Source organism: Colletotrichum destructivum, chromosome 7, assembly GCF_034447905.1.
Source record: "Colletotrichum destructivum chromosome 7, complete sequence".
Taxonomy (NCBI): domain Eukaryota; kingdom Fungi; phylum Ascomycota; class Sordariomycetes; order Glomerellales; family Glomerellaceae; genus Colletotrichum; species Colletotrichum destructivum.
In genome coordinates, this window is record NC_085902.1 from 222,157 (window position 1) to 246,220 (window position 24,064).

The window sequence follows — 24,064 nt, forward strand, 5'->3', positions numbered from 1 at the left end:
TTGGTGCCGAGGGATCGTCATCCCAACACTTTCCCTGCAAACTGACAGAGGCTGTACGATCTACTCGGTCCTGATGGATCACGCCCGAGAGTCTGGATTGGTCTCCAATGCGCCGGATGCTTCCCCGTGGGCGACAACCCTCAGGCAAGGTACGGATACTTGTAACTGTCCACTCAACTGTGCCATTCGTACTCAGATGAGGAGAGACGAACTATCGGTTCTTGAACCATGTTGCCTTCTTCGGAACCTCGGTGATCGGTCTTCATCTCTCGGCCAGAGGCCTTCGTGTGTGCTGAATCCAACCCCTGAAGACCAGTCAGAGATGAATGCAATGGCTTTGATCTATTTGCGTCTAGCCAAAGATGGCAAAGCAGATTCTGATCCTTCCATTTCCAAGGAAGAACTTGCAAAAGTGCACCTTGCCGTGGCGAAACACGAATGACCTCACATTTGGGTCTCCGCTTGCCCATGAAGAGATTTCACCCTCGACATAGGGGGCGTCTTGTCGAAAGTGGTGTGCTCCTGGCGCCCCTGAGATTACGATATCATGAACGAAGTTGCTGCCTTGATGACCCTTGGACTGAGTAAGGGTCAGGCTTTGGAATATTGTTCTGCCCATCATTCCACGACAGAGGTTTTCCCTCAAGAAGCCGATGCCCCTTCACACCTACATGTATTTCCACCCCGTTGACAGAGTGACCTTCAGCGCCAAGCTGCTCTATTTCTGCCTTTTTCTTGGCTCTACAAAGTAGACAAGATGCTAGTCCATACTGATGCACCTGCCCGCTCGGACTTCAAGGCTGTGGAGGTTCTTTTTTTCCATCATCACCAGTTCCAAAGCCTCAAGAAACAAGCTCGATGTTCGGCCTCTTCGGTCATTCGACTTGCCTGCGCGATTTCGTTACAGTCTTTCTGGCCCAACAAGTCGGCCAGTCTGGTTTTCCAGGGGAAGGAAGTAACCTGGCGGCATTGGAGCAAGAATCTTCCCCGAAACGAAAAGGTCGTGACGCTTCTTCAAGAGACTGGCCATGACGATACCACAACCGCCCAGTTGGCGAAAGAAGCAAGTTTCAGACACGCTTTGTCAGTCATTGCGCTCGAAGATGATCTTCAAACGCTGTTAGACATCCCTTCTCTGGCCAGTGTCAAGAGTATTGACACAAACGTACGTCACACATGACAAGACCCTCACGCGCTTGAAACTGACCAAATCCAGATTGAAGTACTTTTCACGGCTAGCTGGGACCCCTTCACCAAGGGAATACTGCTGAAGTGTGAATACACGCCATCCTGGTGCTCAGATTGGCAAGCAAAACGTGTCTTGGCCACATTTCGCCAGGTGCTACAGAGCATTGTCTCGCATCCATATTCACAGCTATCCGACATCGAGCTCCTAAACGACCTCGACCACCAACAGTGCCTGGACTGGAACCAATGCGTCCCTGAACGTTCCGACACGTGTGTGCACCAGCTGATTGAGCGCAACGTCCATGAAGCGCCGTTGAGCCCGGCCGTCGAGGCTTGGGATGGTCAAATGTCATACGCTGAGCTGGACGAGGCATCGGACAAGGTTGCCCATGAACTATGCCAACGAGGCGTCGGCCCCGAGTCCACTGTTGCTCTCTTCTTCGACAAGAGCATTTGGAATACCGTTGCCACGGTGGCAGTCCTCAGATCCTCTGGGGCATTTGTACCCTTGGACCCTTCCCAGCCTGACAACCGCATCTCTTACATCCTGGGTCAAGTCAAAGCTAAGGTCATCCTCTGTTCCAGGGGTCACGAGCAACGACTGCTTAGGCTCTCGGAAAACGTAGTTGCCTTGGACGAAGCATGGATCCAGTCAGCCCTGGACGCACCACTTCCGCACTCACTCTCCCCGCAGCCTTGGAATCTGGCCTACATCATGTTCACCTCCGGAAGCACAGGGGAGCCGAAAGGAGTCATGATCGACCACTCCGCTTGCGCAGCCGCCGTCATATCCCACGGCAAGGCCACCGGGTTCAGCCAAAAGACCAGGGCTCTCCAGTATGCTCGCCACACATTCGATGCCTCCATTGCCGAGATCTTGACGACGCTTGCGTTTGGCGGGTGTGTGGTCGTGCCGTCCGCAGACGAGCGGTTAAACAATATCACGGCCGTCATACAAGAGAAGAGAGTCAACTGGGCTTTCTTCACGCCTTCTTTGATTCGGCTGCTAGAGCCGTTCGAGGTCCCGGGCTTGGCGACGATCGTCCTTGGCGGGGAGCCCATAGGCCAGGACAACATCGAGAAATGGGCGCCTGGGCGCAGCCTCGTTGCCGCCTACGGCCCTACCGAGAACACAGTCTTTTCAACCATGCACCCTTTGCCTCCTTCTGCCAAGGCCGGGGTCATTGGCCGCGGCGTTGGCACGCTTTGCTGGATTGCCGACCCTGAGGATCCCAACCGCCTTTCTCCCGTTGGGGCACCGGGGGAGCTTCTTCTCGAGAGCCCGCAGCTTGCGAGGGGCTACTTGAACTTCGCGGAGAACGAAGGCCCAAACCAGGCTTTCATCCGCAACCCACCTTGGCTGGCCAAGTTTGGTCGACGGTCCAGGTTGTACAGGACTGGCGACATATGTCGCTTTGATCAGAACGGCGTCATCCACTTTGAGGGACGGAAAGACACCCAACTCAAGATCTCCGGCCAGCGTTTGGAGGCGTCCGAGGTCGAGTACCACTTGCGGGCGGCGTTCGGTGTCACGGACATCGTTGTGGATGTTCTCGAGCGTCCAGGGCTGGGGAGCAAGCCTCAGTCCAAGGCTCTTGTGGCTTTCGTTTGCATGGAAAAGACCGCCGAAAGGGAGCTTTCTCAGTCGCCTTGCATCATGTCTCACCAGCACACACCTCTCTTGGAAGCAATCCCCAAGGTCGAAGACGAGATCTCCCAGAGGCTTCCGTCATGGATGCATCCTTCGACTTACATCCCTCTTTACTACCTGCCTCTGAGCCCCAACGGCAAAGCAGACGTCAAGCGGTTGCGTCGCGAAGCAGCGGCGCTCACGTCTGATCATTTCTATTCGTTCGCGCAAACCGAGAAGAACACAAAGCCAGTCGAGGAGACAGACCAGCTTCGATCGATGCGGCAGCTCTGGACGGAAGTACTTGGTGTTCAGTCGGCCGCGATACCTGCAACCAGTAGTTTCTTCCGTCTTGGAGGCGATTCTCTTGCAGCCATTGGGCTGGTCACCGCCGCGCGGAGAAAGGGGTTGCAACTGAGCGTCGCGCAGATCTTCAAGACCCCCGTTCTGCACGATCTTTGCCTCGTTCCAACAGAGAGCAAGAGGACGACAGTCAGCACGCAACGGCTGGAACTTCTGGGCGACAGCGCAAGCCATTCGGAGATTCTCGACGAGATTGCGGATGAATGCGGCCTCGGTGTTGAGGACATTGAGGATTCGTTCCCCTGCACGCCCTTGCAAGAGGGGCTCATGGCTCTGTCAACCTCAACTACGAACTCGTACCTGGTGCAGTACGTGATGCACCTCCCAGCAGACGCCGACATCGCGAGATTGAAGAGGGCATGGGAATCGGTGGCCCAAGTCCACGGGATTCTTCGCACTCGCCTTGTCGACACGCTTTCCTCCGGCATACTCCAAGTTGTCGTCCGCGAGAGCCTGGCTTGGAGTGAGAGCTTCAACCTCGAAGAGTACCTCGAGATGGACCTGAAGCAGCCTTCGAGCTTCGGTGCGCAGCTCAACCGCTTCGGTATCATCTATGCCCCCAACGGAAGTGCCTCTTGCATGGTCTGGACAGTACACCACGCCGTGACCGACGGTCATGCTGTCGCTCTCACCCTGCAGTCTGTCCGGGCTGCTTATGCCGGCGCTCTCAAGCCTGTTGAAGCCTCCTTTGCCTCGTTTGTCAAGTACTACAAGAGCATGCACCAGGAGTCTGCATCGAGATACTGGAGCTCGGTGTTTGAGGGAGTCGAGCTCGCTACGTTCCCGCCAAAGCCGTTGACGGATACAAGCGCTCCGGAACAGAAACATTCGGCCTTCGCTCGTCGCACGGTACCTTTCCCGGTATCGAGCACAGGAGCGACAGCCACAAACATCCTCCGCGCGGCTTGGGCGCTGGTCATCAGCCGCTTCAGTGGCTCCGACGATGTCGTGTTTGGTGTCACCACCTCTGGGAGGAACGCGCCCTTTGACAACATCGAGTCTGTTCTCGGCCCAATCATTGCGACGGTCCCGTTGAGGGTGCGGTGCGATAGAAAGACTCTGGCGCACGACTTGCTGGATAGCATCCAGATGAGCACCATTAACATGATTCCTTACGAGCAGATGGGCATGCAAAACATTGCGAGAGTCAACGCGGCATGCCGGGCGGCCTGTGATTTCCAGAGCATGATGATCGTCCAGCCGGAGGTCGACATGGCCGTGGACGGCGAGCCTTTCATCGGCTTCGACAGGCCCCAGGATCTTGACAAGTTCAGGTCACACGCCGTCATGGTTGAGTGCAACCTCGGGCGGCGGTCTGTGTTCGTCAACGTCAACTACGACACTCAGTATCTCGAATCATCACAGATGGGGCGCCTTCTTGACTACTTTGAAAGCGCCTTGGACTTTCTGGTGTCCAGTGAGAACCAACGCATCGAAGACTTCTCTAGCCAGCCGACCTTTCAAGATCTTGCCGATATCCGCAAGTGGAACGAGAAGACTCCTTACACTGTCGACTCTTGCGTCCATCACGTGTTTCAAGAGCACTCCCGCTCTCAGCCAGATGCACAGGCTGTGTTCGCGTGGGACGGTCTTCTCTCCTTCGCCGAGCTGGACACTATGGCCTCCCGACTGGCCCGCGTCCTCGTGGAACTACAAGTCGGGCCAGAGGTAAACGTCGCGTACTGCTTCGAAAAGTCCATGTACACGGTCGTCTCGATGCTCGCCATTCTGAAGGCCGGCGGTACAATGGTCCCTCTCGACCCGGCCCATCCCCCTGAACGCAAGTCATTCGTCATACGAAAAATTTCTGCGAACGTCGTTGTAGCCTCGGCCGCAAACGCAGCCATGTTTCTGGACATGGATGTCCATGTTGTTGTCGTTGACTCGGGTCTATTTGCCCGACTCGAGGAACTCCAAGTCGCTCCGTTCTCCAGCACAGATGTTCAACCGCACAACGCCGCCACCGTTCTCTTCACATCCGGCAGCACCGGAGAGCCCAAGGGGGTTGTCCAAGAGCATAAGACTTTGTGTTCAGCGGCACATGCTCACGCGGGAGCAATGGACATGTCGGGAAGGTCGCGGGTCCTCCAGTTCTCTGCCCACGTCTTCGACGTCAGTGTCATCGAGGTTGTCAACTCCTTCATCCTCGGGGCGTGCATCTGTATTCCCTCCGACGAAGAGCGAATGAACGACTTGTCCGGCTTCATCACAAGATCGCGTGCGGACTGGGCGTTTTTCACGCCATCGTTCGCACGCACCCTGGACCCCAAGGACCTTCCCACGATGAAGACTGTGTGCATGGGTGGCGAGGCCATGACACTAGATGCCATTCAGACTTGGTCCAGTCACGTCCAGCTCATCAACAGTTACGGGCCTTGCGAGGGCAGCGTGTGCACAACCGCCAACCTCAGCAGCGGCCATTTCAGAACCGATGCTATCGGCCGCGGTGCGAACTCGCTGATTTGGATCGTCGAGCCCGACAACCACGACAGGCTGGTTCCCATCGGCAGCACCGGCGAGATACTCATCGAGGGCCCAAATGTTGCTCGTGGGTATCTCGGCGACCCAGAAAGGACGGCCAAAGCATTCATCACCAACCCGGCGTGGATCACACATTTCGAGGCCGGCAATGTCACCAGAAGGATGTACAAGACTGGCGATCTCGGCATGCTCAACTCTGACGGTACGATTTCGTATCTCGGGCGAAAAGACACACAGATCAAGCTTCGTGGACAAAGGATTGAGCCCGGGGAAGTGGAACACCATCTCGCCAAGTTGCTGCCATTGGGCAGCATCGTTGTCGTCGACGCCCTGTCATTGCCAGGACTGTCAACAAAGTCTTTGGTTGCCTTCATTGAACTCGGCAGCCAAACAAGCGGTTTCGTGGAACACAAAGATGTTGTCGTCGACGGACTTTCTGATCGTCTCCGGCAACAGCTTGCCTCAGTCCTCCCCGCTTACATGGTCCCATCCCACATCATCACTGTCAAGCAGATTCCGTTTACCTCGACGGGCAAGCTTGATCGACGTGCGCTCAGGGACTCTTCTTCGTCACTGTCTGTTGCCGAGGTTCCAGAGACCCGGCTTGTTGAGGATGACGCTGCCGCTGTCGCTGATCTTCTACGAGCCGACGAGCATATAGCCGTGTGTATCGGCAACAAGCTCGCCGATCTTCTCTCTGGAGGCGATCATCAGCTCGCAGAGTCCCTGCGCGGCCACAACTTCAATCCGTACTACGCTGGGATGGACTCGATTCAGGTCATTTCGCTTTCGACATTTGTCCGAAAAATCTATAACGTCAGCCTGCCCATTCAGAAGTACATGAACAGCGCAGCGACCATCCGAGACATCGCGCAGCTAGTCATTGACGACCGCCACAGCTCTCACCAAGACGAGGAACTCGACTTGCTTCGCGACATAGAAGTCCACGACCAGAAACTCGGTGCTCTCCCGCTCCCAAAATCAAGTGAGACGCGGGCCGGTCTTGTCGAAGTCATCCTACTTACGGGAGCAACCGGATTCCTCGGCAACCAGTTGCTGGCACAAATTCTGGAACGACCAGAGACTCGCAAGGTGATAGCCCTAGTGCGGGGCCAGGACTCTGAACATGCGACTGAGAGACTCATGAAACTTGCCGGCGGCAGCAGCTGGTGGTTGGAGGAATACTCCAGCCGCATCGAAGTATGGCATGGCGACTTGGCAATGCCGCGCCTTGGTCTCGGAGACAGTCAATGGGCACGCCTCGATGGCACGAGCATGAATGGCGACTTGGTTGATGCGGTGGTTCACAACGGAGCAGTGGTAAACTGGATGGCAGATTACCAAGCGTTGACGCCAGCCAACGTGCTCTCCACGGTTAGCCTCCTGACGGCCTTGACACACGCGGCGGCATCCCGACCCGTGCGCTTGACCTATGTCTCCGGGGGCCATCTGTCGACTTCTCCGGACAACGTTTTGGAGATCGCCCAAGAGCTCAAGCTGTACCCGGCGTACAGTCAGACGAAATTCGTCGCCGAGATCCTGGTTGCGCGGTACGCTGAGCGGCTCACGAAGGCTGGCTACGGGTCTCTGGTGAGCATCGTGAAGCCAGGCTTGATCATGGGCAGCTCCTCCGATGGCATCTCGAATACCGACGACTTTCTCTGGCGAGTAACAGCAAGCGCATTGGACATCGGCCTGTTCGACAATGACGAGCGCGACCTCTGGCTTGCTGCAGCAGGAGTCGATCTCGTAGCCGAAACGATTCTGAACAGCTGCTTTCGCAATCCGCGGGATGACGACGCTCCTGTTGTCAAGAAGATCCTCAACGGCTTGACGATGGGAGAGTACTGGAACATCGTCATCCAGGAAACAAACAGCGTGACATCAGCCACAGACTCCAAGTCCTGGCTACGCGCTCTTCACGATGATGTCGAGGAGAAGGGGTCCACGCACAGACTCTGGCCGGTGCTGCACTTCCTCGACGACACGGGAGGTCAACTCGGACAGCCTTTGGGATCGATGAAGAGGGAGGACCAGCTCGAGCACCAGGGCTCGGTGAAAATGGCGCTCAGGAAGAGCCTGCAGTACTTGGTCGCCATCGGATACGTGAAGTCGAGCAGGACAAGCAGCGTGGACGGGGACAGCTCGACCGAGCCTACGCTGCTGTCCCCCAGGCCACAGGTGTTTTCGAGGACGCCCACAACCCCGATCTGGAACCAGGCAACGGTGGACTCGAAGCGTTTGGGGTATGGCCGCAGCGATACGAAGTCGGCCATGTCCGTGTCAGTCGCGGTCACGCCGCTGAGGACACCAAGCCCTTCGTCTGACTTTGTAGACATTGTGTGAAGCACTGAACAGGCGGAAAAGATGATTACGCGTGGGACTGCAACGGTCATTTTTTGTTCACTGGTAGATTTTGATGTTTGACCGTCTTTGACTTAGTAGGTTTCAAAATGTCAGGTATTCAACAAGGACTCTCTCTGGGGTCTTATTCAATTTCACAACTTGCAGAATACATATGCCTTTCTCTCACAAACTTACACTGATTAACACATGAACAGCCTCTCCGCCGAGTATCACGTTGTCTCACGCAGACTGTTACATGCCTGCAGCAATTTTGCATACCCGCATCAATTTGACGGTCACATGGGGTAGCCCTCCATCGCGGTACGGCTTGCTCAGAATGACAGACAGTATGACTGCTTCACCTGCTTCTGCAGTTGATAAACCCCTCGCGCTATCATTGGGGTTCACTTCTTTCGGAACATGGTTTGTTGTACTATTTCAACCAGGACTGTCTTGTCTGGCTGCCAACATCTTTTACAAACTCACTAGGTATCATTTCAGAAGAATCAACGGCCTTTCCAAGACTCACGTTTGGCTATGAGCCATTGATCTTGCCCTCGATGTTTGGGCATGCAAATCTCGTTTCTCTACCATCGGTTCCAGTCTACAACTTGCTTTTCTCAGCAACCAGTGCGTACGTCTTGGGCAACGACTCCAGCAGGTCCTTGTTGATGTCCCCAATCTTCTGAATCCCCGCCACGTTCATCAAGATGTCCAAGTCGGCCAACAGCCCCTTGAGCACATGTCTCACCCCGTGCTCTCCCATGATGCTCAACCCCCAGATCCACAGCCTCCCGATGAAGACGAATCTGGCACCCAGCGCCAGGGCTTTCGTTATGTCCGCCGCGCCCCTCACGCCGCTGTCGAACGTGACGACGATCCTGTCCCCGACCCTCTCCGCAATCTTCTCCAGCGCGTCCAGGCTCGCGATGGCCCCGTCGACCTGCCGTCCAGCATGGTTGCTCACGACGATGCCCTCGAACCCGAGGTCCGCCGCCTTCTCTGCGTCGTCGACCCTCTGGATTCCCTTGATCAGGAACGGCTTCCCGCCGCTGATTCGCTGCCACTGCGCCCGCGCCCACGCGGCCTTGTCCCAGGACCACGCGCGGCCGTGCCAGATGCTGTCGATCCACATCGCCGCCGCCCTCTCGGGTTCCTTTTGTGGATCGATGCCCCTTTCCGCCAGGCGTTTCTGGAACACGGGGTCGGTCAGGCCCATGTCGGCGCCGATGCCGCGGTAAAACGCGTAGTTCGACGTCGCCACGTCGTCGTGCCGCCAGCCCAGCTGCCAGGTATCCGTGGTGAGGATGCAAGCCGTATAGCCGGAATCGTGTGCCCTGGTCAAGAGCGAGATGGTGAGCTCGTCGTCGTGAGGCATGTAGAGCTGGAAGAACCGCGGACCCTCAGGGATCTTGGATTGATCTCCCGAGTTGTCCTCAGTCCTTGATGCGCGCCCCGCGTCGTTGGCTCGGGCAACATCTTCGATGGGACAGGACCCGGCCGTAGAGAGGCTGTAGGGAATGCCCAGCTCTCCGGCCACCTTGGCGACAGGCAGCTCGCCCTGCGGGTGGTAGATCTTGTTGATGCCAACGGGCGCGATGCCGAACGGGGCCGAAACCTCGTGTCCAAAAATCGTGGTGCGGGTTGAGCGTTCGTTCGTGTCGACAAGCTGGCGGGGGACGATCTTGTGTCGGAAGAAGGCCTGGCGGTTGGCGAGATGCGTGTGCGAGAGGCCGGCATTCGATGAAGCGTAATACCTGGCATCTTGTCAGATACCTGAGATTGTTGACGATGAATGGTAAAGGGGGGGAGTAGAGGATTACCATCCGTTCTGAGTCAGCTTCTGTTTAGCCAGCTCTTCGAGCTTGTCGGGGTCTGATTTTCCGTCAGTCTGTTCGTCATACAAGGCACATTGATATGTCCTATTAAACTTACGAGTGTTGAACTGAGGAATTTGTCCATCATTCAGCTTCCAGAAGTTCTCACGCTGGTAGAGGCCCCATGATGGAGTATCACGGTTCTTGATGTGAGGAGAGTTGGGGTCGGACATTTTAATTTCGGGAGTGCCAATGATTGGATTCTTGACAAGAGTTCTTGGCAAAACTGAAATGGATGTGTCTTAAGAATTTCAAGAAGTTGTTGGATAGAACATTTGTCCTGGCCATACTGTACCGTGAACGTGATAAAAGAGATAAGCCATAATAACTAAGCACGGTCATGACGTAAACTGTAGCTCATCAGTCGGTCTACGCCATTGTTAGTTTCCACTGAATCAGACGCCTGTGCCGGTCTAACGATCAACCTCTTCCCCAAACGCTTCAGTATTCCCATGATGTTTCCATGATTTGGAATTTCCGCGGAGCTATCAGGCGCTGACACGGGCGAATGAACAGTATCGGGAATCTAGTGATTGGATGTACTTTACAAACCACACTCTAGACACACTTGCAAGGCAGGCCGGTAGATAAAAGCATTGTTTATTGCTTCTTGCTAGAAATACTCGCAGGCACGTGGGATATTCGTCAACTATTCATGCTACCAATACGCCAAGCAGACTGCGAACTGGCAACTCTGATATCCCAAGAATGAAAGATGAACCAAACACGAAGTAAGAGTACAATACGTACAGTCCGGTCGGTTTTGAAAGCAAACTTTTCAGATAGACATCAATAAGTAAGGTTTTTAGAAGCTCACAGCACACAAAAACTCGTCATAGAGGTTGACTGCACTGAAAACACTCTCAATTGCAGACGCGAGGCTCGAAATTGAATCATCATTCGTATTGAACAAAAACCACAGACTGGGCTATCGATATAAACAGTTCAGACCGATGAGGAAATAAAAGCCAAACAGCTTCGAGCCGCGCGCAACAAGAGTAGGAGGGGTGCATTCTGGGGTTTTCGTACACTCGCCCAATTCACCAGACTGGAGATAGTGACAAGGAGGAACGGAAAGCAACACAGTGGCACACAGAATTAGAGACGAGAGTTAAGCACAAACTCTCCCGGGGCGTGGTACGTCGGCACCTTCATCTCGAGAGCCTCGCCGGAGTATCCGAGGTCCTCGGCGACGAGCACGGCGGCCTTCTCGCCGATGAGCAGGGCGGTGGAATATCTGGAAGGGGGGTGAGGTTAGCTGGCTATGTGAGTACTTGCAAGCAAAAGGGGAAAGGCGTACGTGTTGCAGCCGACGTTGTCGGGGCAGATGGACAGGTCGGCAACCTTGAGGCCCTTGACGCCGTGGACGTTCAGGCGCTCGTCGAGGACGCCGTGCTTGACGATGCTGTTGCCCTCCTTGGGAGCCATGGAGCAGGTCTGGTATGTTTTGTCAGCGCATGTGTTCATCGGGCTCTCTCTCTCTCTCTCTCTCTCTCTCTCTCTCTCTCTCGGGGGAGGGTAGGGAGTGCATATGATGTGACTTACTCCAAGACTGTGCCATGTGGTCTCGACGTGACGCTTGACCCATTCCTCGACCTCCTTGATGTCCGCGTCGCTGTACTTCAGCGGCTCGCGGCCGTCGACGCAGTGGGCGTTCAGGGTTCTCTTGATGTCGGCCTTCCTCTCAGCCTCGTTCAGGGGCTGGGTCCAGCTGCCGTGCTGGATGCCGGCGGTGAGGTTGCCCGGCAGGGCGTACTTGTTGGTGTCGGCGAGGTTGAGGTCGCGGGCGCGGGCGGGCGAGTCGTAGGCGAAGACGGGGTGCATGTTGGCGACCTCGCCGGCGTAGGCATCCATGCGGCGGGCCGTCTCGCGCGACTTGATGTAGCCCCAGACCATGGGCACCATGTCGCGCTCGTCGTTCATGAAGCCGGCGTCGAAGTCGGGCGCGTCGTACGGGTTCGGCGAGACGATGTGCGTCGAGCCGCGTGAGAAGGGGTACTCGAGGAAGTGGAACATGGTGAAGAAGTTGCCGGGCGGCATCACCATGTGGTCGCCGAACCAGCCAGCGATGACCGAGTAGTGCATCACCGGCTTGTCGGGCTTGTTCTCAAAGTACGACTTCCACCCGTCCTTGAAGTGCGGGGTCGGCCACCGCTCGAACTCCTTGAGCTCCTCGGGCGTCGGCCGGATCTTGACGCCGGCCTCGATGCCGTTGGTGGCCAGCGGGCCAGTTCCCTTGATGTTCCACTCGTCAAAGACGCCTAAAGGTTTGTTAGATATGTCAGCCGGGCTGAACGTGTTCTCAATCGTCGTCAAGGGTTGTCCACTCACGCTTCTGGACCTCGGGGTCTCCACGGACAAAGTCGTCAAAGCTCTCGGTTCCTGGCTTCGCGCGGTAGGTCGAGAAGGTCAGGTAGTGGTCCTGAAAGTTAAGACCGACGCCGGGCAGGTCGACGATGGGCTTAACGCCGGCGCGGCGAAGCTTCTCGGGGTCACCAACGCCGGAGCGTTGCAGGATGAGAGGAGACGACAGGGTTCCGCCCGAGATGACAATCTGCTTGCGGGCTCTAAATGTGCGTCCCTTCAGCTCGTTAGGGTCGAGCGGCTTGCTCGGGCTATATTTTCTTCGAGTCAGCACCACGGGGCTCTACAGTTTGTTCTCTACTATTCAAACAAACTCACATGGTGTGAACGGCAACAGCTCGGCCATTCTCGATGATGACCTTGTCGACCTTGGTGTTGCAGGCGAGGTAGAGGTTGGAGTGCTTGGCCCGAGTTGCGTGGATATAGGCGTGAGCACTGTCACTGCGGCGGCCCGTCTGAAGTGACGATCATGGGTCAGTTACGTTATACCGGGGGAAAGGCATGAACGGTAGTGTAGGTATCGATAAGTGTTGGTAAGATGGGAATCAACTCACATCGCGGTTGATCCACTTGAGCCAATGCTCAGCTCCGTGGCCGGTAGTGAGATCCTGAAGATCATCCACAACAGGGATACCCTGGGACGAGGCGGCGCGGAGGAAATCATCCTTGATAGGGTACGTGCTAAGAAAAGGGAACAGGCAGGTTAGATTCGGATTCTTTTGTCATTGGTCGCCCCAACTGCTCCCCCCCCCCCCCCCCCTCCGCCTTTCTGGAAACTTACTAGTTGCCGAACGAAACCTTAATGGGGCCGTCGAATCCGTGAGTTTCCCTACGTTCATCACACAGTTAGTCGATTAGAGTTCCCGGGAATTGGAGAGTTGGGGAGGGAGAAAAAAAAAGGGGGAACGGTCGGGCCCCTCGAACAGTTTACACGTACCGGTTGTGAGAGGCTCGCTGGTACGTCTCGTGCTTCTTCATGAGAGGCAGCAGCTCCTTGGTAGACCAGCCCTTGGCCTGGAAATCATCGTAGTCGGAGGCGGAGGCACGAGTGTACATCTTGGGGGCCGCGTCAGCTGGGGTTGCCTTTTTCCCAAAAGCCCGCGAGAGGTTTGTTCACTAACCATGAAGTTGATGGAAGAGCCGCCGCCCAGGATGTTGGCGCAGGGCACAATGGCGGATCGGCCGGACAGATGCTTCGAGGGCCTCGACTGGTAAAAGGTGGCCGTCTTGGAGTCGAGCTTCATGTTGCGCGGGTAGATGCCCGGCCGGAACACCCACGGGTTGTTGAGGTTGCTCTCACCATTCTCGATGAGGAGCACCTTGAGATTGTGGTCCAAGTTGGCAAGTCTGTGAGGTATTAGCGTTTCCCCAGGGGGGAAAAAGACGAACAACGTCTGTGAGCAGATGAGACCAACCGTCCGGCAACGACACATCCGCAGCTACCACCACCACAGACAATGATGTCAAACTCGTCCGGGATTGCTCCGCTCATGATGGTGGTTGTCAAGAGAGAATCAGAACAAAAACTGGTAAAGGTGTGGGCGTAGGAGATGGCTTGAAGACGAAGGAGAGAGACGGGGGAGAGGAGAGAGAGAGAGAGAGAGATATGTCAACAGTAAATATATAATCAAACAAGCAAACAAGATATCCGGGGGGACGTGTGCGTCTTTTGGGTATGTACTGTTGTTGCTCAGGTCAACTGCAACACTTTTTCTTGTCAAAATGTGCCTGGAGAAGCGTTCTAGATGGATTCCCCAAACCCGCCGGAGCGGTCGTCAATAAATAGATGAAGAGATGGGAGGATGCCTATACTGTGTACACACTACTAGCCATCCATCCGTGCCGATTGCTGCTCTGATGCTTCGCCGCTTTACTCTGCTTTGCTCCGCTACCCCAGTCCCCCCTTGTCGTTCGGCTGCCTGCATCGTTCACGACCCCGACTTTACTCCAGACCCTCCAGGATCTCAAACCCAAGATCCAACAGGGAGGGAGACGGTGAGGGGAAACCCCATGGTCATTCTTCCAGGATCGTTCCCCGTTGGTCGACGTGTGCCCTCGGGAGATGTGATTTGGTCCATCCTGTACAAGTACAGGTAGTATGCAGAGTCCGTGTCATCCGGTATTGTTGGAGGGTGACCTATCATCGACGCGCGTCGGCGGAAGTGTATCACCCCCCTCGCAAGTCCAATGCATGGCAGCATGGCTATGCTTCTTCGCTCGCTCTATCTCTCTCGCTTTCTCTCTTGCTCTGTCTTCCTCCTCCTTTTCCCCCTCCCCTGGATCAGCATAGCTTCCTTAGCTTCCCCGCACTCACCGAGGGGAAGAGAGACCAAGGCGGACCAGACCAGACCAGACCAGACAAGCCTCATGCGGTGACATCGAATACGCCGCTGCGTACGATGTATATTCGACAGGCCATGAACAAGAAGCGCGCTGCCGAATGCGCAGAGCTTCCGCATGTCCGATGATGGCACTCCTGCGGCCCTGCCACGTCCCATCATCCATCCTCTTCCCCGAAACAATGAAACCTGATGATAGTCGGCGGAATCGTGCGGAGTACATACGGAGAAGTACAGACGTACATTACATCCGTACATACATTACCAAACATCGCACTTACACAGTGCATACGCACCTGGTTCAGGCCCAACCGGGAAACCGCCAAGGCGTTTTTGTAAAGGCCCAATGCCTGGTCCCCCAACAAGTTGAGCCGCACCAAAAACCTTGAACCCCGGGGGAAAGTTGCCCATATGTCTCCAAATTGGGGAGCTTCTAAGAGAGAGAGAGAGGGGGGGGGGGGGGGGAAGAGAGCCGCAGGCATAAGGTAGGTAGGGTGCCAGGGAAAAGTGCCTCAAGTTAGCGCTCACCGGAGTAGACCCCTACGCTCCCCCGGCAGCACCCCGCGTCGACACCAAGCAACGCGCCGGTCACATTCCCAGACCCGATATTCCCGGCTGATTTGGGCCTGACTTGTACTGGTCATCATCCGGGGACGGGTTACTGCCGCCCCGTGTTTCTGCACCCCGCAATTCAAAGTCTGGGGTAGCATGGGGGAAGGGGGAGAAGGAATGGGGGGGGGGGGGTTGGACGTCTCTGGCCTGTTGGTCGTCGTAAGTGCCTACTGTAAGTACATACTGTTGTATGTACAAGTATCAGTGTGATATACGATATCATCCAAACCTCGTCCTGCAGGCCAAGTCCCTACCGCCAACCGTGCAGGTGAGGAGGAGGTCCTTCTTCAGGGATAGCTATGAGCCGAGTCAGGAGATCCTGACGTTGCCGTCGAATGCCCACTCGCCGAGCTATCACCGAAATATCGTCGCAGAGTTGGAAGTCTAAGCTTGCTGTGCCTTCATCTTGGCCAGATCGAGGCTCACGATTGGAGGCATTCCCAACTCTGCCCAGCCGGCGCTGCTCCACCCTGTCTCCAACGATCCCGGAGACATTTTTTGTGGACGCTAGTGTATGTGTATGCGTTTGCGGTTTGAGAGCTCAAAACGATTAAAAAATAGCTGCGGGAGACCGCAAGTGTTGCAGGACGGCGGCGAATCGCCGTTGCAGTATGCCACTGGCGACCTTCATGATCCATGATCTATGGGCTATGTATGGCCCACGGTCCATTTCTCTGCCCCCTCCCCCTGCCATGAGTATGGAAAAACGCAGGCAGCAGAATGCATGCACGAGCAAAGCAGTGTTGCTGCCATCGCCGCCGCCGCCGCCGCCGCAGCCCCTCCTTGGAAGTTGTCCGTTGTGGTGGAGATGGATGCGGGACAAGAATGTCGCTTGAAGCATGTTCCCGCAGCATCTGCTTGTGACGGCTGAGCGTTTCGAAGATCTGGTCCACGTTGCATTGGTCCCCCGGGCGTCCGCGCGGTATGTTTATGCCGGCCCCCAAGACTGGTCGCTAGCCAAGCATTAGGCCCCCCCCTCATCCTTACCTCTCCCCCAACCCCTCCCCCCCTCCCATCCCCTCTCACCCTTTCCCGAGTGCTGCCCTGTTAGCTTTTCCATACGACTTAACCGTTTTCGTAGGGTGTTCACGACGTCTGAACCTTCCCCCCGTGGGCTGAGCCGTCCCAAATAAGCGAGTTCGAGGTTCCGACCTCTCCATCGTATTGGTGTAGGAGGCCGGAAAGCAATCCAATGTGTCGGACCAGACTAATACCCCGCCATGTCACGAGCTCGTTTAAGGTTTATGTCCCACGCCAGCGTCGTGGAGATGAGGGCGACTGCGCTGATGTACAGGACGGCGCGAAGCTGTGCGCTGTAGCCCTCGCTGAACTCGGATCGGACGGTAGTCTGTGTGGGGGGACGGCAGAGTTTCGATGAACTGGACCGAGTTCGATATGGCCCCCATCTCGAAAGGGGGGAGGGGTCGAAGGATTGTGGGAGGCCGTATGCGATATGGCTGTTGAGAATGGTAGTATTGCAGTAGACGTGTAAAAAAAGAAAACGAATCAGCGCTGGCACAGACACACAATGTGAGACGACGCGTTTTAGATGACGAGAAACAACACACACCCCACGGCCAAGCCCTATGTGCTCCCCCAAATGTTCGAACCTGTGTCGCATCACAGCACTCATCGAAATGGCTGTCTTCATTCGTCAGCAAGGATGCATGACAGCTGCATAGTGATGCTTACCCAGGTCCGCCCGGTCAGCCAGGAAAGAGACGTAGATGGGCAGAGTGGCCAATGCCATGCCAAGGCCGAATCCCATCGTGACCTGGAGACTGGGGAAGCCCAAGAGACGTCTCAATTCGCCGGGCGCCGCGGAGCAGGCGCAGAGCAGACGAAGACAACGCTCAGTATCCGCATATCTGCCCCAAGTAACGACAGGTAGGAAGGCTGGATGTCCCACCTCGTAGCGAGATGTCCGGATTCCGCCGTGGGAAGTGGGGGCGGGGGAGCTCAAGAGGAGAGGCAGCAGGTGGACGCCCGCATTGAAGTGGCTTAGTCCATTGACTGCCTGGAATCGTTGTAGCAGGTTGATCGAAGCTGTCATGAACGGGGGCCCGGTGAAGAAGGCGATTTCGACACATACACACATCCGTACACACGTAGAAGAGGGGTGATGGAGCTACGCTGCGCCTCGGAGCTGCAGCTGCAACAGATGCTGCAGCAAGAGTTGGAGAAAGAACACAACTTACAAGATTAGACCGGCAAAACGTCGATCCCTCTTCAACCGGAGAGGAAATACGGGCTTTTGTGGGTACGGCGGCCTGCCAACCACATACTTGCATGCGAGGAAGGCCAGAAACAGGGTATCGCCGATGGCAATGTCAGAGATGACGACGGGGCTGCTTCACGGATATCTTGACCCGGCCTCCTTGAACCCGAAAGGCCACGAAGGCCCGAGGAGGAGAGGGGGGCCGCGGCCCCAACAAAGTCCAACCGGGCGCCTGCAGCTCTGGTCAACTCGTCCTGCATCCTTGCCCAATGCACCCCGCGGTCGTAGTCCGGATTGCCGGTTGGAAGGAGAAAGGTGAGACCTGCCTGTAGCAAAAACGCCTGTCGGTGCACTACGGACGACAACGACAAATGAGCACAATTTCAAATCCCATATGAAGCGAGGCGAGAATTGGGTGGGAGAGAAAAGGCTACAAACTTGAGCGAGAAAACCCATCGTCAATTCCGGTGATTGTCGTTGACGATGCCTTCCAGAACTGGGCCGAGAACTGAGCTGACAACGATGACCAGAGACGTGACGGCGACGATATTCACCTCAATTATCGGGCGGGATCAATTCGACTAGATGTCCGCAACGTTGGCCAGGGTCACAGCCCGAGAACAAGTCACGGCGACTCGAGCCGGCTTGCAGCTGAACCGTGGACAATACCACGCTGCATACGATGGAGAACATGGCGACAACGGCCAGGGTCGAGAGAAGGAAGAACTTCCTCCCCAGTATGTCGCTGAGTTGGACGAATATGACTGGAACCCCTGAACCAGGTGTTAGACGGCGCGTCTGGACGTCTGTCTGGGTATATGACGCCGAGTTGGTGATGTCTGTCCGTGCAACTTACCGGCATAGGTGAGCAGATATAATGTGACGACCCAGTGTCGCAGTTCGAAGTCGTGGAAGGCGTCCCTGATAGACACCAGGGACATGATGACAATGGCAGCTCCTAGAGTCGAGAGGAGGACTGGCATGTACACGGTCAACAGATGGTGTTGGTTGAGGTGTGGTTGGCCGAGTTTTCAACGCCGCGTGCCCAAAGATGGTCGTATAGAGTCGCCGTTCTGTCGTGTACACGTGGGGATATTAGGACTTGGGCTGGAGGCTAGATAGTATTAAGACGTTGGTCGTCCTGAAGTTAGAGAAGCAAGCTGGAGGAGCGGCCTAGGTATATCTTGAACGGGCTTTGGACCGGCCCTGCATCGGGATATGAATTCTTCTGTTGTCGGGACACACGAGGCGAGGCCGACGTGTCCAACAGTGCGGCATCCGAGTGAGGAGGTCCTCCATTTGATGTGGCCATGACGGCTGATGAGGCCTCAGATGTCGACGAGGCTGTGGATATGGAAAGACTTTTTCATGGCATGATGAGTAGCGGCCTTGAAGAGAACTCGTCCAGCTGGTATATTCCATCCGGCACAGAAGGAGGCCGACATGGCCAAGAGCTAAATCCTTATTTCTGCGTTCAGACGGTCATATGTGGAAGCATTGTCTCAGACGGCAGGCGCACACCTCCCGATCACAAGTTGTCAAGCTGGGAGCACCGCGTGGGCACGTGGTGTTTTCTGTACGTCCTCACTTTGAGTCTTGAGAGCAGTTGAATTGGGCGACAGACGAAGTGCGAGAAGAAGGTTTGGGTGGTGAGCACCGATTGGGAAGGATACCGGAGCCCGTTGTCCCGTGCCCCGTGTCCCGTGTCCCGTGTCCGTCCCGTGTATCGTGTTCCTGAAACCCGATCGTTACGTAAGCATCATGTTTACATAATAATTATGCTATCAGGCACGTGACGTGAGTAGCCAGGTTTACCATCCCACTGGCGGCTCGTTCCCCACAGCCTTCTAGAACGGTGGTGCTGCCGCGATTCGCGAAGACTCAGCCACTGGAGAATCGATGCAGCACCCTTTAGCTAACTAGACAGGTATGTTATATGTGCGACGAGGTAACCCAAGAGGGGGTTCTCTCAGACGTTGTGATGCTTGGTGTGCAACGGCGCGAACTCGTGCCCAGTGCCTGGAGCCCGACCCTTTGCGTCTTCGTCAGGCCGCGCGCCAGATCGTCCCAGCCGTTCAAGCCCGTCTCTCCGTTTGGGGAGAAATCCCCTTTCTCGTTTAATTTGATGCGGTACGCACACCATAGTATATAGTGCAGGACCGCTTGGAAGATGGAGTCCCCTGGCTCACGTGCGCAGGCTGTAACGGATCGACGCAGGGCTCCCGCCTCTAGACTCTAGTGTAGCGACAAGCGTGACTGTAGTGTACGGATACTGCACTGCACCAGTCTGTAACTGGGCCGGGGGCAACGGGGCGGCCGAGGAACTATCGATCCGCTTGGGAGCCAGTCAACCCACTGATGGGCGAGGAGGCGGCTGAAATGGGATTGAGTGAGTGGTGATGGTTGGCGGTTCCGGGTCCAACTTCTGTCCGCTCTCTCTTCGGAGCCATGCCACATGTAAGAGTTGAGCTGGTCAGCATTACGAAGCGCATACGAGATATTTGTCGTTGGACTGAGGAGACACTGCCGGCATCATGTCGGTAGTGTCCTAATCCTCCTCAAATCCCCCTTGGAAAGCGAGCAGAGCGCTGAGGCAGCCCGCTGGTGTCGATCACACCAATGCGCAATGACAATGACAGTTTCCAGGCGCAAGCCTCGACGTTGGCCTTGCTTTTACCTTCGCTTGGTTGACAGCTCGCTCATTGAGCCGCTGTTTTCAGCGCAGTGATGGGGAACGATGGAGAGAGATTCTTGTTGGTGCTCCGATACGAGGAGAGGCAATTCTGCAGCACCTTAAGCACTGTGTCGGGCTGCTTTGGCTTTGGTAAGCACCATCAGTCCAAGTGCCTATTCGCACTGTCGACATCCCCCCCCCCCCCTCTCCCATCTCCCTCTGGAGAGAGCTCACGTGACTGTATCCGATTGGATTCAAAAGGCCACTGTACTTGCATCGCTCTCCCTGTACCGTGCGGGTGTCAGAAGGCAGACATCTGTCGTGTACGAAAAGGTACCTAGGTACCCAGCTAGGTAGGTAGTGTGCACCGCCTCCTGAGCCTCCTACTCCCTCCCTCTCCCTCCCTCCCTCCCTCCCTCCCTCCTGCCGCCTGCGCCTCTCCCCTGAACGGAATCCACATCCCCCCTTTTGATCACTGTCTGGCATCCAAGTTCCAGGTGTGTGCAGCAGCCCAACTCATTCCCAGCGAGCCAAACGAAGTATCCAATTCGGAATCCCTTCACCAGTTCACCTCAACCCAAATTGCTTCTCTTCCTTCCTTTCTGCTTTGCCCTGTGAATTCTTTCCGTTTGCCTCCTTCCCCCCCACACAATTTCAAACTCCATCCCCCTTCACCCTCCTCCTCCTCATCCTCCCTCCTCCGCCCCTTATCTCATCTTCTTCCCTTCGTCCAACGTTTCTCTCGCGCAGTACCTACAATAAACTTGGGTTTTACTGTCATTGTCTTCGATATCCGTGGGGGCATACAACACACACACATACACACACACACACTGACCAACCAACCAAATTATCCAGCCCGGCGGCGCCAGATTGTCTCACCACCCCAGTCCACGTCCCACGTCCGTCCGCACCAAGCCTCGAGGCCTAAGAGAGGGGGCGTCTTTTGCGGGGTTCCTCCAACGAGCGAGCGAACGAGCGTCTTTGTACGCAACCTCGAACCTCCACCAACAAATCACGACCCTAGAGCGACCGACCGACCGGCACTCCTTCTCGTCGTCGACCGTCTCGTCTCTCCTCTGCCTACCTCGCTTGACGCTTGACCTCTTCATTACTTATCCATCTTCTACCTTTGCTTTACTGCTCACCGGAACTTCCTAGAGCGACCGACTCACCTCCCCTGGTCGTCGTCGTCATTCTCGACACTTCCCGACTCCTCGTCGTCTCCTGAACCGACCGACCGACCGGCCATATTCCCTTCAACCCACCGCCGATTCGCCCCCGTCGTGTATCCGGTCTAACTCCATCCTCAAAATGTCGTGGAAGTTGACGAAGAAACTCAAGGAGACCCATCTGGGTCCGTTGGCCAACACCTTCTCCCGTTCGCCGTCGACGTCTACCATCACCGACAGCAGCGAAAAGGCCCAGCCCAACATCTCTGGCTCGGCCTCACCCATCAACGAGGGAAACATCGGTACGCGAGCCCCCAAGCTTTTGATCTCATCTCGACCCAATCCAACCCAACTTAACCAACTCCCTGCCCGCGCCCCTTTCCTATCTCGTTACTGCGTCCATGAGGCGCGATGCACTCCATACTGACTGTGTTGCAGCTGCCTCTGAGGCCATGGCACAAGCACCAGTTGTCAACCCCCCGAAGCCCGGCATCCTCGTCGTCACCCTTCACGAGGGTCACGGCTTCTCCCTCCCCGAACAACACAGACAAGCCTTTGCTTCTTCACACCAAGGTTCGCTGTCCACCGGCGGCGCCCTCAGCGTCGCCGGCTCCGTCCGCCCTTCTTCCTCACAACGGGGCGCCGTCGGCTCCTTCATCAACGGTGCCGCCCGCCCCCAGACTTCCGGCGGCGGCTTCACCGGTATCCCAACCAACCATGGCCGTATCTCCGGAAAGTACATGCCCTACGCCCTGCTGGACTTCGACAAGATGCAGGTCTTTGTCAACTCGGTCGAAGGAACGCCAGAGAACCCTCTCTGGGCCGGAGGAAACACCCAGTACAAGTTCGACGTCTCTCGCGTGACGGAGCTCGTCATCCACCTCTACATGCGCAACCCCCTGGCCCCTCCCGGCTCGGGCCGCAGCCAAGACATATTCCTCGGCGTCGCCCGCATCAACCCGCGCTTCGAGGAGAAGCACCAGTTCGTTGAGGACCCCAAGGCAAACAAAAAGGACCGCGAGAAGGCCGCCGCCGAGTTCGCCAGTCGCGAGCGCGCCCTCGGCCACAGCGGAGTCGAGTGGGTGGACGTGCAGTACGGCACTGGAAAGGTCAAAATTGGCGTCGAGTACGTCGAGAACCGCGCCGGCAAGCTCAAGATTGAGGACTTTGAGCTGCTCAAGGTCGTCGGCAAGGGCAGCTTCGGCAAGGTGATGCAGGTGCGCAAGAAGGACACGAACCGGATCTACGCGCTCAAGACGATCCGCAAGGCGCACATCATCTCGCGCTCCGAAGTCGCTCACACCCTCGCCGAGCGCTCCGTACTGGCCCAGATCAACAACCCCTTCATCGTGCCCCTCAAGTTTACCTTCCAGTCGCCCGAGAAGCTCTACTTCGTGCTGGCCTTTGTCAACGGAGGCGAGCTGTTCCACCATCTCCAGAAGGAGCAGAGATTCGACGTTAACCGCTCCCGATTCTACACGGCCGAACTGCTGTGCGCCCTCGAGTGCCTCCACGGCTTCAACGTCATCTACCGAGACCTTAAGCCCGAGAACATTCTTCTCGACTATCAGGGCCACATCGCCCTGTGCGACTTTGGCCTTTGCAAGCTGGACATGAAGGACGAGGACAGGACTAACACGTTCTGCGGTACGCCCGAATATCTCGCTCCCGAGCTCCTCATGGGCCAGGGCTACAACAAGACTGTCGATTGGTGGACGCTGGGTGTCCTGCTGTACGAGATGTTGACGGGTCTGCCGCCCTTCTACGACGAGAACACGAACGAGATGTACCGCAAGATCCTCTCGGAGCCGCTCCACTTCCCCGGCCACGACGTCGTCCCGCCGGCGGCCAAGGACCTCCTGACCAAGTTGCTCAACCGTGATCCCAAGGAGCGTCTCGGAGCCAACGGATCGGCTGAGATCAAGGCGCACCCTTTCTTCCATGCCATTGACTGGCGCAAGCTTCTGCAGCGCAAGTACGAGCCTGCATTCAAGCCCAATGTGGTGAGTATATATCCGCGCGCACAAATGAAAACACGCAGAAGCAAAAAAAGATTGTTATGATTTGTCACAATGTATTGGTCGCTAACGTATCTGCGACTTAGGTGGACGCGCTCGACACGGCCAACTTCGACCCCGAGTTCACGTCAGAAGCCCCCCAGGACTCGTACGTGGAGGGACCGATGCTCTCGCAGACGATGCAGAATCAATTCCAGGGCTTCTCGTACAACCGCCCGATCGCGGGACTGGGCGATGCTGGTGGCAGTGTCAAGGACCCTTCCTTCGTGGGCAGCATCCAGGACCGATGAGGGGACTTTGAACAGGGTTTGCGGCTGGGTCGGCAGTTTTAGGCCGGCTCCCTTAGACAGCGAAGCATGAGATTTGTGTGCACGGGGCGAGGTGGACTTTGTGAATCAGGGTTCGCCTCGAGTTTTTTACAGCAAGGCGACTCGACACGGATCTTGAGGTCGCTCTCGGTGGAAACGCGCGCGCGCACGCGCGCAAAAGAAACAGCTTTGCGTCTTCCTTCGTCTTTGTACGGCGTTCTGGGACGGGCATGATGACGCCTTTGGGGAAAAGGAAATGTAGATAGGCACAGATCATTGAGCAGGCAAGACAGAGGAATTAGCTCAGCATTCGTCATGGGCATTCAACTGGTTTCAAGCGGATGTAGATGATGGTGTCGGTGATGACAACGATGGATGATGACAAAGACCCGACCCGAGTGATGTGTTTGAAAGGGAATGGAGGAGTCGGGGCGGACGGGGACGGACGGACGGTGTCTCACAACGGACATCGGA

The 24,064-nt window shown here is 56.2% G+C and overlaps 8 protein-coding genes across 8 annotated transcripts; 3 read left to right on the top strand and 5 right to left on the bottom strand.

The window, feature by feature from the left end:
* Nucleotides 1-757: 757 nt before the first annotated feature.
* CDEST_10598 (Putative AMP-dependent synthetase/ligase domain, Condensation domain, AMP-binding, ANL) lies at nucleotides 758-8,008 on the top strand (the record flags this gene model as incomplete). Its single annotated transcript, XM_062926754.1, has 2 exons — nucleotides 758-1,165; nucleotides 1,217-8,008. The coding sequence occupies 2 exons, from the start codon at nucleotides 758-760 to the stop codon at nucleotides 8,006-8,008; spliced, it is 7,200 nt and encodes a 2,399-aa protein (XP_062782805.1).
* Nucleotides 8,009-8,502: 494 nt separating this feature from the next.
* CDEST_10599 (Putative FMN-dependent dehydrogenase, alpha-hydroxy acid dehydrogenase, FMN-dependent) lies at nucleotides 8,503-10,268 on the bottom strand. The gene is made up of 3 exons (XM_062926755.1): nucleotides 9,944-10,268; nucleotides 9,832-9,883; nucleotides 8,503-9,765 (listed from the first exon to the last, which is right to left on the bottom strand). Exons 1-3 carry the CDS (start codon nucleotides 10,056-10,058, stop codon nucleotides 8,613-8,615), a joined length of 1,320 nt encoding a protein of 439 aa, XP_062782806.1. The 5' UTR covers nucleotides 10,059-10,268; the 3' UTR covers nucleotides 8,503-8,612.
* Nucleotides 10,269-10,466: 198 nt separating this feature from the next.
* CDEST_10600 (Putative glucose-methanol-choline oxidoreductase, FAD/NAD(P)-binding domain superfamily) lies at nucleotides 10,467-15,059 on the bottom strand. Its single transcript, XM_062926756.1, has 10 exons — nucleotides 13,665-15,059; nucleotides 13,371-13,596; nucleotides 13,187-13,305; nucleotides 13,031-13,078; nucleotides 12,804-12,930; nucleotides 12,568-12,704; nucleotides 12,217-12,500; nucleotides 11,431-12,146; nucleotides 11,186-11,322; nucleotides 10,467-11,122 (listed from the first exon to the last, which is right to left on the bottom strand). The coding sequence occupies exons 1-10, from the start codon at nucleotides 13,739-13,741 to the stop codon at nucleotides 10,984-10,986; spliced, it is 2,010 nt and encodes a 669-aa protein (XP_062782807.1). The 5' UTR covers nucleotides 13,742-15,059; the 3' UTR covers nucleotides 10,467-10,983.
* Nucleotides 15,060-15,786: 727 nt separating this feature from the next.
* CDEST_10601 (uncharacterized protein) lies at nucleotides 15,787-16,366 on the top strand. The gene has a single exon (XM_062926757.1). The coding sequence runs from the start codon at nucleotides 15,844-15,846 to the stop codon at nucleotides 16,069-16,071; it is 228 nt and encodes a 75-aa protein (XP_062782808.1). The 5' UTR covers nucleotides 15,787-15,843; the 3' UTR covers nucleotides 16,072-16,366.
* Nucleotide 16,367: 1 nt separating this feature from the next.
* On the bottom strand, nucleotides 16,368-17,473 carry CDEST_10602 (uncharacterized protein). The gene is made up of 2 exons (XM_062926758.1): nucleotides 16,893-17,473; nucleotides 16,368-16,841 (listed from the first exon to the last, which is right to left on the bottom strand). Exons 1-2 carry the CDS (start codon nucleotides 17,296-17,298, stop codon nucleotides 16,408-16,410), a joined length of 840 nt encoding a protein of 279 aa, XP_062782809.1. The 5' UTR covers nucleotides 17,299-17,473; the 3' UTR covers nucleotides 16,368-16,407.
* Nucleotides 17,474-17,553: 80 nt separating this feature from the next.
* On the bottom strand, nucleotides 17,554-17,945 carry CDEST_10603 (uncharacterized protein; the record flags this gene model as incomplete). The annotated part of the gene is made up of 1 exon (XM_062926759.1): nucleotides 17,554-17,945. The coding sequence occupies exon 1, from the start codon at nucleotides 17,872-17,874 to the stop codon at nucleotides 17,554-17,556; it is 321 nt and encodes a 106-aa protein (XP_062782810.1). The 5' UTR covers nucleotides 17,875-17,945.
* A 1-nt stretch (nucleotide 17,946) lies between these two features.
* On the bottom strand, nucleotides 17,947-19,086 carry CDEST_10604 (uncharacterized protein). Its single transcript, XM_062926760.1, has 2 exons — nucleotides 18,275-19,086; nucleotides 17,947-18,224 (listed from the first exon to the last, which is right to left on the bottom strand). The coding sequence occupies exons 1-2, from the start codon at nucleotides 18,399-18,401 to the stop codon at nucleotides 17,974-17,976; spliced, it is 378 nt and encodes a 125-aa protein (XP_062782811.1). The 5' UTR covers nucleotides 18,402-19,086; the 3' UTR covers nucleotides 17,947-17,973.
* A 1,434-nt stretch (nucleotides 19,087-20,520) lies between these two features.
* Nucleotides 20,521-23,927, top strand: CDEST_10605 (Putative serine/threonine-protein kinase, active). The gene is made up of 3 exons (XM_062926761.1): nucleotides 20,521-21,566; nucleotides 21,703-23,267; nucleotides 23,369-23,927. The coding sequence occupies exons 1-3, from the start codon at nucleotides 21,407-21,409 to the stop codon at nucleotides 23,570-23,572; spliced, it is 1,929 nt and encodes a 642-aa protein (XP_062782812.1). The 5' UTR covers nucleotides 20,521-21,406; the 3' UTR covers nucleotides 23,573-23,927.
* Nucleotides 23,928-24,064: the final 137 nt, after the last annotated feature.

Bases quoted from the DNA above. Each gene is read 5' to 3' on its own strand.
- CDEST_10601 (XM_062926757.1), top strand. From the start codon at position 15,844: ATGGGCTATGTATGGCCCACGGTCCATTTCTCTGCCCCCTCCCCCTGC.
- CDEST_10599 (XM_062926755.1), bottom strand. From the start codon at position 10,058: ATGTCCGACCCCAACTCTCCTCACATCAAGAACCGTGATACTCCATCA. The intron at 9,884-9,943 runs GTAAGTTTAATA...ACGGAAAATCAG, and splicing joins AATTCCTCAGTTCAACACTC to ACCCCGACAAGCTCGAAGAG. The intron at 9,766-9,831 runs GTAATCCTCTAC...ACAAGATGCCAG, and splicing joins AAGCTGACTCAGAACGGATG to GTATTACGCTTCATCGAATG.
- CDEST_10602 (XM_062926758.1), bottom strand. From the start codon at position 17,298: ATGTGTGTATGTGTCGAAATCGCCTTCTTCACCGGGCCCCCGTTCATG. The intron at 16,842-16,892 runs GTAAGCATCACT...GAATGAAGACAG, and splicing joins GGCTGACCGGGCGGACCTGG to CCATTTCGATGAGTGCTGTG.
- CDEST_10600 (XM_062926756.1), bottom strand. From the start codon at position 13,741: ATGAGCGGAGCAATCCCGGACGAGTTTGACATCATTGTCTGTGGTGGT. The intron at 12,705-12,803 runs GTGAGTTGATTC...TCGTCACTTCAG, and splicing joins TCAAGTGGATCAACCGCGAT to ACGGGCCGCCGCAGTGACAG. The intron at 11,123-11,185 runs GTACGCCTTTCC...CCCCCCTTCCAG, and splicing joins GACAACGTCGGCTGCAACAC to ATATTCCACCGCCCTGCTCA.
- CDEST_10604 (XM_062926760.1), bottom strand. From the start codon at position 18,401: ATGCCAGTCCTCCTCTCGACTCTAGGAGCTGCCATTGTCATCATGTCC. The intron at 18,225-18,274 runs GTAAGTTGCACG...ATACCCAGACAG, and splicing joins ATATCTGCTCACCTATGCCG to ACGTCCAGACGCGCCGTCTA.
- CDEST_10605 (XM_062926761.1), top strand. From the start codon at position 21,407: ATGTCGTGGAAGTTGACGAAGAAACTCAAGGAGACCCATCTGGGTCCG. The intron at 21,567-21,702 runs GTACGCGAGCCC...ACTGTGTTGCAG, and splicing joins CATCAACGAGGGAAACATCG to CTGCCTCTGAGGCCATGGCA. The intron at 23,268-23,368 runs GTGAGTATATAT...TCTGCGACTTAG, and splicing joins CTGCATTCAAGCCCAATGTG to GTGGACGCGCTCGACACGGC.